At 40.1% G+C, this 12,559-nt stretch overlaps 1 protein-coding gene across 1 annotated transcript in view; it reads left to right on the forward strand.

Annotated features, from left to right (window-relative positions):
• The window catches only part of LOC139729678 (ras-GEF domain-containing family member 1B-like), a 44,967-nt gene that overhangs the window by 22,528 nt on the left and 9,880 nt on the right, over window positions 1–12,559 (forward strand). Inside the window, exon 2 of the mRNA XM_071640608.1 lies at window positions 11,149–11,238. Coding sequence (XP_071496709.1) covers window positions 11,149–11,238 — 90 coding nt within the window. The remainder of the gene's footprint in view (window positions 1–11,148; window positions 11,239–12,559) is intronic.

A 12,559-nucleotide genomic window follows, 5' to 3' on the forward strand; every position in this document is an offset into this window, starting at 1 on the left:
CGCGAGAAGCGATCGAGAACTTTCGGGACATCGTTGCGCTTTCCTTTCTGGGTATACTGCGGTAGTTTGGCCGTGACATCAAAGAGACATCATACAAATCTTACATGTAATGATGGTCGATCATTATTCCGAAGGTTTGTTTAATCATAAAATGAAACGATTCATTACTGAGTACTTCGAAGGTTTGTAATCGGAAACAACGACAACACCAAAGGTCGGTACTATAGATGAATGTTCAAAATAAACAAAACTGATTTCGTTCGAAGATGAACAAACTTTTTTTTTTCTTTATTATTTTCCGATCAACGAACCTTCAGAAAGGAATGTAATCTATCATCGTTATTGTTTCGGAATAACAAACCTTCAGAGTAAGAAAACACCGTTTGGGGGCCGTTGTTGTATTCCGAAATTATACTGGCAGAACGTTCAAAATAACAAAACTGATTTCGTTTGGATATAAACGAATATTTCTCCTTTATCATTTTTCGATTAACGATCAGAATTAATAATGTGGAGTGTTATTTTACCATTATTCTTTCGGAGTAACGAACCCTCAGAGTACGAAAACTGTAACCGTTTTAGGGCCGTCGTTTTATTCCGAAATTATACTGGCAGAACGTTCGAAATAACATAACTGATTTCGTTTGGAAATAAACGAACATTTCTTCTTTATAGTTTTCCGATTAACGATCGTTCAGAACTAAGAATCTAAAGCATTTTATCATCATTATTCTTTGGAGTAACGAACCTTCAGAGTAAAAGAAAAGTGTAACCGTTTTTGGGCCGTCGTTTTATTCCGAAATTTCACAGGCAGAAACGTTCGAAATAACAAAACTGATTTCGTTGTGAAATGAACGGACATTATTTCTTAATCATTTTTGGATTAACGAACCTTCAGAATAAAGAATCAAGCATTATTTTATCATTAATCTGTCGGAGTAACGAACCCCCAGAGTAAGAAAACTGCAACTGTTTTTTGGGCAGTCGTTTTATTCCGAAATTTCAAGGCAACGTTCGAAATGACACACTGATTTCGTTTTGAAATTTACGGACATTTTTCTTTCTTTAATTTTCGGTTAACAAACCTTCAGAATAAAGAATCTACAATTTATTATTTTATCATCACTATTTCTGTCGGAGTAACAGACCCTTAGAGTACGAAAACATGCTGTTTTGTGCCGTCGTTTTATTCCGAAATTTCACAGGCAGAACGTTCGAAATAACAAAACTGATTTCGTTGTGAAATGAACGGACATTTTTTCTTATTCATATTTGGATTAACGAACCTTCAGAATAAAGAATCTAGCATTATTTTATCATTAATCTGTCGGAGTAACGAACCCCCAAGAGTAAGAAAACTGCAACTGTTTTTGGGCAGTCGTTTTATTCCGAAATTTCACTGGCAAAACGTTCGAAATGACGCACTGATTTCGTTTTGAAATTTACGGACATTTTTCTTTATTTAATTTTCGGTTAAAAAACCTTCAGAAGAAAGAATCTACAATTTATTATTTTATCATTACTATTTCTGTCAGAGTAACAGACCCTTAGAGTACGAAAACACGCTGTTTTGTGCCGTCGTTTTATTCCGAAATTTCACTGGCAGAACGTTCGAAATAACAAAACTGATTTCGTTGTGAAATGAACAGACATTTTTTCTTAATTATTTTTGGATTAACGAACCTTCAGAATAAAGAATCTAGCATTATTTTATCATTAATCTGTCGGAGTAACGAAAAAAAAAAGAACCTTGGTGGTGATATTAACTGCTGCTGGTGTAGAGAAAAACAAAGACAGCTTGCTCAAAAGATGCTTCCTTCTTTCAGTTTATTTTCTCCCCAGTCATTCCTATCGTTCTCCTCCCACGAACCCCTGCCATGCACGGACGATGAACAAAACAAAATGTTACCGACGCTGCAATGAAAAAAAAAAGAAAAAAAAAGAAAGAAACACGTGCTCGTAGCAAATTATCTACACTTTTCAAGTTAAACAAATTGATGTTCGTAATGAAGAATAAAAAAAAAAACACGACCACAAGCAGTGGGGAAACTTGATATCATGGCTTGTGGAAATTTCCACGAAATTTCCACGAAAGCCAGGTGTCAGATAAAGGAATGCCGCGTGTACTGCCACCTTGCTTCAGTGGTCGTAAACAGCGTGTACATAGCATGTAAACCAACTACTGGGAACTTGATGAATGATTATCCATTTATTTTCTGCCCATGAAGGCCCCGTAACCCACCAAGCCAGAAGCACGTGGAGCATTACGTACGTTGAACTTGAAAGACCATCATGACAGAATTACCATAAATTTCGGCCCGGAGAAGGAAAATGGAATATTCACGAATGACGTTTACAAATCCATGGAAAGTGAAAAGGCTCAAATGGAACGCATGGCTTTTTGAATTAAAAATAAATAAAAATAACCCGCGGAAACTACCAAAACCAAAATAACAATTTGCATTTGCTTACTCCATCGCACGTTCTTTTTTCTTTTTTAAACGAAAGATGGAGTTCATTTTCTCTCTACGGCAATGCTTTGAACGCATCTAATTTTGCGTCATTGCCGATGGCCAGCTTCCTAAAGAATTGATACGAATCCTTTCAAATATACGAAACAAAGTCTAAAAATCCTGGATCCTGGCGGTGAATTCCGGTGGTATTATAAATCCTGCTCACTATCAAAATTTAACCATCTGTTCCTTGCGCCATTTTACCAACCAACTGTTCCTGAAATTTTCATCCTAATCTGTTCCCAAATTGTGACTTATTTTGCGAATAGAGAGACAGACAGGCAGACAAACGAACAAACAAACTAAAGCAGCAAAAAAGAAGAAGAAGAAAATACAACCTTTGGCGAAGGGGGGCATGCATTTCACATCGTTTGTTTTTGCATAACCCGACAACAAGCGTGACAACAAGCGAGCACGTGTCAGCCTTCCTCAGCCTCCCTCGGCCTCCGACCCTCTCATTCCGTCCTCTCTCTCCCTCTCACAATACCGTCGTACACACATAGCAGGCCGCTGTGTGGCCGGCTGGGTGGTGCATGACTACGAGGTATTAGGGAGCTTTAGATTTTGGACGCGCGGACGTTCAAAGGAAAAAAACATGTTCTGAGCTTGCGCAGTAGCGCGCGTAAAGTCAATCTATTTTTAGCTTGCGTCGCCTGAGTTGTTTACTACGCGTACTGGGCTATTTTCACGTCCGCACAGTTTGCGACGTAGAGAGCTTCTTCATGCACTGATCATATGGGGGCGCGATTTTATTTTTTATACGTTGCGTCCCAGCGTAATCTAAAGCTACTTTTCCACACGACGCAGGGAGAGGAGAACGTCCAGCGCAAGCGTCGGCTCAAACGTCCGCGCGTCGAAATCTAAAGCTCCCTATTGTGTGTGTGGATCCCGAATCAGAGCGCATTGTGAGTGAGCAAGTGTGTGACGTGGGTGTGTACGTGTATGTGCAGCTGTACGTCGCTATGTTGAGCCAGGGAGGTGAGAATCACCTCTCTGGTTGAGCCGAGTTGTTGTGATCGGTGCGTGATAACTTTTAGCGCTTGTAAACTGCTGTTCCTTCCAACATCTAGTTTCTTTTCTAGCCTGATAATAAAGACTGAAAAGGCAAGAAATTGGTCCGAACTTAGCTCGTCAAGCAAGCAGTTCACGCATGGTGTTACCCTTGTCGGCAAGTTTTACCCTTGTCGGCAATTGTTTCTTCAAACCGCACGCTTGTCGGCACCGACAAGGGTGATATACGCTGGCGAGATCCCTGGGATTGTCATTACTTGTAAATCATTGTATATGGAATCATATGAAAATATGTCTGCCGAACAATAAGAATTTATAGGTATCATGTTGTAGTTACTGTCTATTCACCATGCAAAGAACTTTCCCTTAACCTGAACAAGTTCTGAAGAAAAAGAAAGAAGTCGTGACAAAAAGGTATCCAGTCAAAGGCAATGAAGAAAGCTTCAATTGACAAGTCACGTGCCTGGACAGATTTTATTTTTAGACCTGTTAGCCAAGAAAATTAATTCATATTATTTTATATTGCTTCTACTTGGGCTTTGTTTCTGCTTTAGGGGAATTCAACATGATGTTTCTCTCTATCTTGCTGACAATGTTTTATATGTATACATTACATGTGACTGGTGAAAAGCGAAAGTCACGCTGCACGTCTCAGGTTGCAGCATGACACAAACAACTCTGGTAATTTTTACACTTGTCCTTGATTTTGGTATGCATTTCTTGTTTTCCTGCCTGAGAAGGAGACTCGCCCACGTCATCTGTAGAGGGAATTTTGCAATATTTATCTTTCATAGTTTTCACCAAAAAGAGAGGGAAAGAGATAAAAGTTTAGTTTCAGATAAACAACAGGAAATTGTCCACACTGTGAAATGGGGAAAAGAGCTTCAATGTTGGGGATTCCCCTCAGTGTTGGTAGTCAGAAGTGACAGAGTCTGTATCTATATACCATTGTGTGGATAGGTGGGTCGTGGAGGGGAACTTCACTAGGGGTGCACTATAGGTTGGATTGAGCAGGGAGGTGTTCTCTCACCTCCTTGGATTGAGAAAGGCAAGGCTTCCAAACTCCAGTGAGAGTTTGGGGTGAGACGCTGTGAGGGAGCGAGTACCTCCTTGGAGAGACCAAACCCGATGGATCAAAGTGAGGGTGGTGGGGATGGTGTGGAAGGAGAGTGTCTTCCATCCGCCCCCCCCCCCCCCTTTCCACTGGAGGTAGCTTTAACAATTTTGATGCACTCTTGTGCATACTTCAGTCAAGACTTCAAACACATGCATAGAGAGAGTGGCCTGTGGGAAAATCTCGAAAGTTCGGGCTTGGGCATATCAAATGTTAGGATTATTAGGAATTTGAGGGATATTTCTTTTTTTACTTTCCGTTTTGGGGGGGGGGTTCAGTGTGAGAATTCTTTCATCAGAGTGAGACAGTTAAAATTTGGTAAATGGCGTGAGCCTCACGCTAATGACATGAGAGTTGGCAGCCCTGCCTGGAAAGGTACAAAAAGAAAAACAGATCTTGTAGGATATGCTTGGTTGTGATTGAAAATGATGATGCTCACATATAGCTGTAGTAAAGATTATGTGGCGACAAGAAATTGAGCTGCAACAAATATCACATTTCTTTCATTTGAAGAGTCCTGACTTCAAACCAGGATCCAGAGCTGCATTGTGCAAAACACTTGGGAATGGGCAAACATCCTGTTAAATTCCCATCACCATGGGACCTTTGCCTCTCTAGAGAAGGGAAAACTGATTGCCTAATTCAGAATGATCCATTGAAGAGTAATCTTCTTTCCTTGTCTGCTGCATTAATTGATGTACACAGAACAGAGTGCCCTGGGATGCAATGTCCGGGTTTGTAACTGTAGGACAATTATGTTTTCACACTTACGGAGAACTTGTTCATAAGTATGTTGAGAAAAACTTTTCCTACTAATTGAGTCTTCTCTTTCTTTTTCTTTCTGAAGTCAAACTTGAGCCATATTTCTCTGAAAAACATTTCTCGTGTCATGTTTGACCAATCTTGGGCCAAGGAGGTGTTAGAATACCTTGGGTTTTTTTTTTTTCTGGTTCTCATTTGTAATCTGAATGGTTTGGCCTCTTTTTGTATAGCTTTAAACATTATGGGGGGGGGGCTAATATGCCCTTTACTTCATGTCTATATAAAATATGGTGTGTGCTCACTCTTCCACATGATATTTTATGGTGGTTTATCTTTGAAATTTATGCAAGTCAAGTGATAGTCACAAATTAACAATCAAAGAAGATTCTTACCATCCATTACATAAATGCCTTAGGTCCCCTATATGTCATTTCCAAGGTGGAAAGTCACTAAAATCTTTCCTAGTATTAAGGAATAATACTTAGGCCTACTTCTTATTCATCGCTGTGCTTCTCTATCTGGAATTCGAACACTTGCAAGCCCCGATTTGTTTGCAAAATAGGGAGAGGCCCTATTCATGTCCATGTATGTGGTGTCCAGCATACAGAGAGTTGCATATTGAGTAACAGGGAACAGTGTTTTTGTGTATGGAAAGTCATTTTCCATTATCTGAACATGATTTGAAATGCACTTCAGAGATGTGGGTGGCCTCAAACGAGTTCTTTGGCAAGTGTGAAACCCCTCAACGTTGTCTTTACCCAAACAGGATTCTCTCTTTTTTGTCAGCTGACACCTCAGTGCTCACATGACACAGATCAGTCTGGTGTATGCTTCTCGGATTTCTACCATGTGACGCGATTCTTATCCTGACGTACTCCCGAAACGGCTCTATTTGTGTCATACCACTTCAAGTGTTTTCCTTTCGAGTTCAAGTGTTTCTATAATTGCCGAGCAGAAGAATGTGTGCAACATGATCTGAAAATAATGTCTATGTCACATGTTTGATATACAGTTTGTAGGTTTATATTATTTATTTGTATAAGTGCAAACATATAGCTGTATGGAGAAAGTGAGAGATCTGATTGGTTAAGATCAACCTAATACGAACATTGTAAAGTAAACAAGGGCACTATGATGTAATGGTCATATGGTATGCATACGTACAACATGACATGTGTAACCTTATTTCCAGGCACTTGTATCATACATTGTATGTTATAGATTGCATACCTGTCTGAGGGGTTTTTGCTCCAATTAATTCAAATCATTTGATTCCATCAAACTCAGTGCAATCAATTTATTATTCAATTTAAGAAATTCTCCTTTTTACATGCTTTTTAAATTTGTGCAACATACAGAATCACATAAAAACAGGCATTTGATGATGAAAACTTTATAGATTAGCGCAGAAAAACAAATCAGTACATTTTTCTGTGGGTATGATTTTGTGCATGCAAGTGTTCATCATGTATCACATGATCACCATGAATATTAACGCATTCAAGTTTTGATTTCACATTACCATGAATCTATTAATAAAATTTTGCATCAATTACCAAAATGTGCCTCGTCAACATCGAAAGTGAGTGCGCACATTGTTTCATATTCTTATCTCAGCATTATCAGTGTGCTCTTTAATAGCAATACTCTCAAGTAGATTGTTTATCACATTCACCTCCCTGTCATAACTGAAACTCAAATGTAGGAGAAGAAGTTCGTCATCTGAAAGATGTGGAGAGGGAAAATGATTTAAGGTGGAAGATAAAGAGGAGAAAAGAAGAAGATGAACAAAAAAGAAGAAAATGATGAAGAATTAGGATAAGAAGAGGAGGAGGAGGGAGGGGGGGGGAGAAGAGGTGGGGGAGAGTTGGAAGAGGAGGAGGCGAGGAGGAGGAGGGAGGGGGGGGGAGAAGAGGTGGGGGAGAGTTGGAAGAGGAGGAGGCGAGGAGGAGGAGGAGGTACTGGAGGTGTTGGTACTGGTGCTGTTGGAAGATTTTAAGGATTGGTGACTATCTACTTTTAGTGTCATTCCTTGTTTCCTGTGTGTTCTGGGGACCGTTTTGTCAGTGATTTACACTGACAACTGTTAAAAGCTACTGAAATCCTTGCGTCTGTTTGGCTGATAGCAAATTTGTCGGTGAAAACCTCCGACGAACTCGTTGATGAAACGCCCCCCTGATCCCTCTTCCTGTCAAGTACCACCTGTTTGTGTGCTCATCCCCATCTCTGTCCTGTTCTCTCTGTTACTGTACGTTATCTAGCTCCTTTCTTCTTTTTGTAATTGTTCCCAGCTTGATTGACTGAAACTCAAATGCCCATAGTGGCATTCGTCAACGTGCTCAGGATTTTGTCATGTTTCGTGTCAACATCTTGTGTGTTATTACTCTCCAGGAGTCATCTTTTCTTCTGTTGACATTGTATTCAATTCTAGCATGTCCCCCATGATTATCAAAATCCCCCTTTTTTTCCCTATAACAAACACCCACTCACAACACTCCACTCTAAACAAACAGTATTGTTTTCATTTTGACCCTTATTTCATTCTCTTGCCGCTGTGACCATATAGATCCTTAATTATGCATACACAAGTGCTAAGTATCCTCATCTATAGTACTAAAATAGCAACACGATAATTTCCTGGTGGTGTATAGTTTAGTGACCAAAAATAATTGCAAGGGGGAAGTAGTTTTGTGACGTCTCGCAGTCAGAAGCGGAAGTGTAGAGTCGGAAGTGGGAGGCTCATTGAAATATCTGGGCTCCGATAGGTTATTCTTATTCATCTGGTTTTGATGGGCCTGCTAGTATCGCTGATCGCTACGTCAGAAATATTGACTTCACACTCTGGTGCGAGAGTTAGTATTGGCTGCCTGCCATGCTGAACATCACGTAGATTGGTGTTCGAAATTGAAAGCAGTCACTTGGAGATGATCAGATGACATACGTAGTATTCTTTAATGGACGTTAACCATTTTGCAACACTCCAGGATATAAAAAGGTCTTGCGAAAGATACATCGTGACATTGTCTGTGAACAACTTTGAGCGGGACGGAGAAACGGAACTTGTAAGCTTGGCAGACTGGTTTTGAAAACATTGCAGTTTGCACTCCTTATGGTGATTTGATCAAGATAAGAGAAGCCAAGATTCTTTTGGAAGCTGTGTCTTATTCTTATTGTCTTGCGAACATACACTCATTAAAAAACATGAAGGAATTGGCAGCTTTGAGCCGCGAGCACAAGATGCGGGGATTACTCATCCAGCAGAGCAAGGTATGTTTGTAGTCTGGTCTCTGTTCTCTCTCATTACTTGGTCAAATCGCAATCAGTGGGGTCACTTTCAAACACCATGTCCTTCCGTGACATCAAGGTATGCCTCAAGATTCAGGAGTGTTCAAGCAAGCTTCATGAAGTTGTGATCATGTTTTTATCAAAGATTATTCTAGTGGCTGTGCATCTCTGTACAACGTGTTGAGGCATACAGGTTAAATTGGTTCGTGTTGTCGTTGTGGCTCAGGGCCCAAATTATGGCACTTTCAAGCCCTATAAATATTCTAATCAACCACAGGTGTTGGGGAATTAAATTTTCAAGGTCAGTGAGATTAATATTAATAGTAATAGCTGGTTGCCCTCCTGTATGGTCAACAATCGTGTGCATGCACACGTGTGTGAACCATTTCCAGCACCAGAACTCTATTGGAATTGAGTGCAAAGAACCTTGGCCCATTGTGTATAAAGTTACCTATATTCAGCTGCACTGCTGGTCTTCTCTATACCCTATTAATAAAGTACAGTGTCTGCCATGGCTTGATTGACTTTCTATTTTCTCTACATAGCCATCAATATCCTGTCCTTTGGTGATTTAATTGTCGTACCATGCTTTGGCTGCTAGATTTGGTGCCAGTATTGTAGTTGTACGCTGATAATTGCTGATCCAGGTCTGGTGTTGATATATCGGTAATCAACCACAGCTTTGAGTTGGAACCATTTTCGCTTTCCACACTGACGTATCATACAGTGTGGGGGCATGGGTTGTAGTAAGGGAAAATGTCAGCTTTGTGGTCTTGAGTATGGATCTCATTTCAAGGGAGTTTAGGAAAAAATGAAAAGTTGACCAATGTCCTAGATCTCATATTGTCATGATGTCATAATGGAAGTGCTTAATGACTCTTGTGTTTATTTGTGAAGTGTAGTAATTGTGGTTTGTTGAGATCCTCATAATAGTGATGAGCAATACCTAGGTCTCTCGGGTCAGGAACTGAACCCAACTTATGACTTCCACCATATTTAGGGCATATGATACTTGAGATGACCGATTCCTAAAAACAAAGCATTTTGGTTTTCCTATTTTCTTCTCTCTTGTTGTAGGCCTATGTCTCTCGCACTCGTTGTTTGGCTAACCTAATGGCATATGGATTTGTTAGTGTGAGGTTCACCTGTGAAGTTCCTGTTTGTTAGAATCACAAAGATTCATCCAGACAATTGACAAAGGATCGTAATGATGCCATTGTCTCAGGCTGTGAAGTTCATAGAAACGTAATATACCTCTTGATCTGTTATCACAATGAATGCACAAACAGTAGAGTAATATTGTGCAATTGAAGTCTTTGTTTCAGTGCCCCCTTTCTTTTTTTCTCTCTCTCAGCTATGACTAATCTTGGGCATCAAAGAACTTATGATGCCCTCCTTGCAAATAGTCTCCAAACCAATTTTTTCCTTTTAAATATCTTTTTACTGAAGAGCAGAGTACACTTACACTGTATATCTCCTCCTTTTTCTTCAATCTCTCTCTCTCTCTCTTTTGGCATTTGTTAACTTTTAACTTTTTATATACCATCCGGTACCAAAGAAATGCATCTTCAGTTTTTTCTTTTATTATTATTATTTTTGAAGTCTGAAGCCACAACCAGCCAGTAGCATCCTTGTAGTATGTGATTCTCCAAAACAACCATCTCCCACTTGGACCATCATCTCCTGGCATCCCTCATCAAGATGGCTCAGTGCCTGCACCGGTTGCTATGACAACAAACTTGAGAGGAAGGTCAGGGGAGGTCAAGAATGTGGGTGAATTCCTCCTGTCAAGACATTTCTGGAATGTGTTGATTCAGTCTCCCTCCAAATCTGCATTTGACCCCTCCTCTTCTGGGCCTGGATTATGTTGTAAATCTTGAGGTTGTAAAAACAACTCCCTATTTGTTTGAGTCAGATCAGCCTTTCACAGCCTTGACTTTTATTGTACATGTATCCATCGCTTCTGCGTAACAATGTAATCAATCAAGCGTGTCTCCAAATGCCAGACTGCATTTACAAAATCATGTTCAAGTAGGAAAAATTTCTGTATGGCCTGTCAACAAAAGGGTCACAGATGTTTGTTGAATTTTCTGCAAAATTTGGTGGAAAACCACAGAGAAACACACAACTTGCAAGAAATTTGTCAGTGAGCTCAGACGTGGGTTTGTGGACGCTGACAGATTTGATTGTGCACTCGTGGGGAGTAGCGGGCTGGTTGGAGGTTTTTAGGCTGGTAGTGTGCTGACTGCTGCTTTGTGATGAAGGATACCACTGGTACACCATTTCAGAGGCCTCGTTCTTCTCATGGCATGGCACAGCTTTCTGCGTTGATTGTCCCCAAAATCAACCGTCGATTAGTGAGTCTACAATTAAATGTTCAGCAACGATACCATTCATCTTTTTTTTTCAATACTTTCAGCACTTACATTGATATGTCTCTATTGCCTTTTATCTCTTCTCCAGGCGTTGGTCTACCAAGATGGCATCCTGGTGTCTGGTACGCTGGAGGCCTTTGTACAACACCTTGTTCCTACGGCAACGTACTATCCTGATGTGAGTAGTAGAAGATTATTCCTATGTGACCACAAGACAAATTCGCTGCAGCAGCAACAGCCGAAAAGAAAGAAAGAAAACAAAAATGTCAAAATGAAATCAGTGATTGATTAACATTTTGATACAATTTTTTCCCCTTTATTTTGATGGAAATCAAGTCAGGCCTACAGGCTTATTTCAATAAATGCATATGTTATGCTTTTATATTGATATATACATGTATAAAAAAAGAAAATGGGGAAGAATTTCCTCAGTGATGTGACTACATTGCTGTATAGCTGTGATCAGTCATGGCTATGGCATGCTGCATCCGTGAAGTATGTGTGTTTTTATTTTTTGTTTTTCTCAGTTGAGTTGCATTTCTATTTTGAGGCCTTCAGGGTGCATTATTGGTGCAGCCAAGCAAGACTATGATGTCCAACCTCCGTTGATTGTGTCGGTGGTTTGACCTGAGCAATCATGTATGGTTAGGGAGGGACCCCATAACAAACAACCAATAGAGCGAACAACAACAAATATGTTTGCTATTAAAGTGGTTGTTAAAAGAGACATATAGAATTATTGATGCTGTCAACTAATGATGAATTTGGTCAAATAATTATAGTCTTTGGTAGTGGCAAAAGCATCAGAGATTTTATTGTCACACTTGTTACCGTGCCACCCGTTCAAAATATCCAGACCTGGAATAGTACTGCAGGAGTCAGTTTTTATACTGCAGCTTGGGGTAGCTCCAGACACCCTAAAACTGAATCTATGGCCCAATTATGGTGTTGCCGCAAACCTAGCTTCCTCTTTTGCATCACCATGCAAACTTTCAAACAACACAGGACTATATATCAAACGTAGAAATTGATACTGTTCGAAGCTACCTGTGAAAATAGATCAAAATAGGATATGACATGTTTAGGCCTATTTCTACAAAACTGGTATTAATTGTTTGGCCTGTTTGCCTACAAATGACTTGATAAGTTTGCCCTGTGTAGGATCACTTGGAGAGGGTGGGGGTAAGACTTCTGCTCTTGTCATTCATCAAATCTGAAGTGGCAGATGTGGCAAGCACTCCTGGACGTGTGCAGCCATTGTACCTCCTTTCATACTCCCCACAATACACCTTCATCCGTCTGTCCGTGTTAGGCCACGTGTGTCTGACTCCGGCACGTTTCTTACCGCTCTGTCCTGATTATGTGATTAATATCAAGAGATTGAGAGATGAAACTGACTGAAAGAGGAAATATGTGCATGAAAGGGACTGCTGAACTTGCCTCTAGAACAACAAGTGTAGTTCACAAGGGTTGGTTGATTATTATCATCATCTACCCTT

Source organism: Diadema antillarum, unplaced genomic scaffold, assembly GCF_040938485.1.
Source record: "Diadema antillarum isolate AM-2024a unplaced genomic scaffold, OU_Dant_1.0 seq00000248_RagTag, whole genome shotgun sequence".
Taxonomy (NCBI): domain Eukaryota; kingdom Metazoa; phylum Echinodermata; class Echinoidea; order Diadematoida; family Diadematidae; genus Diadema; species Diadema antillarum.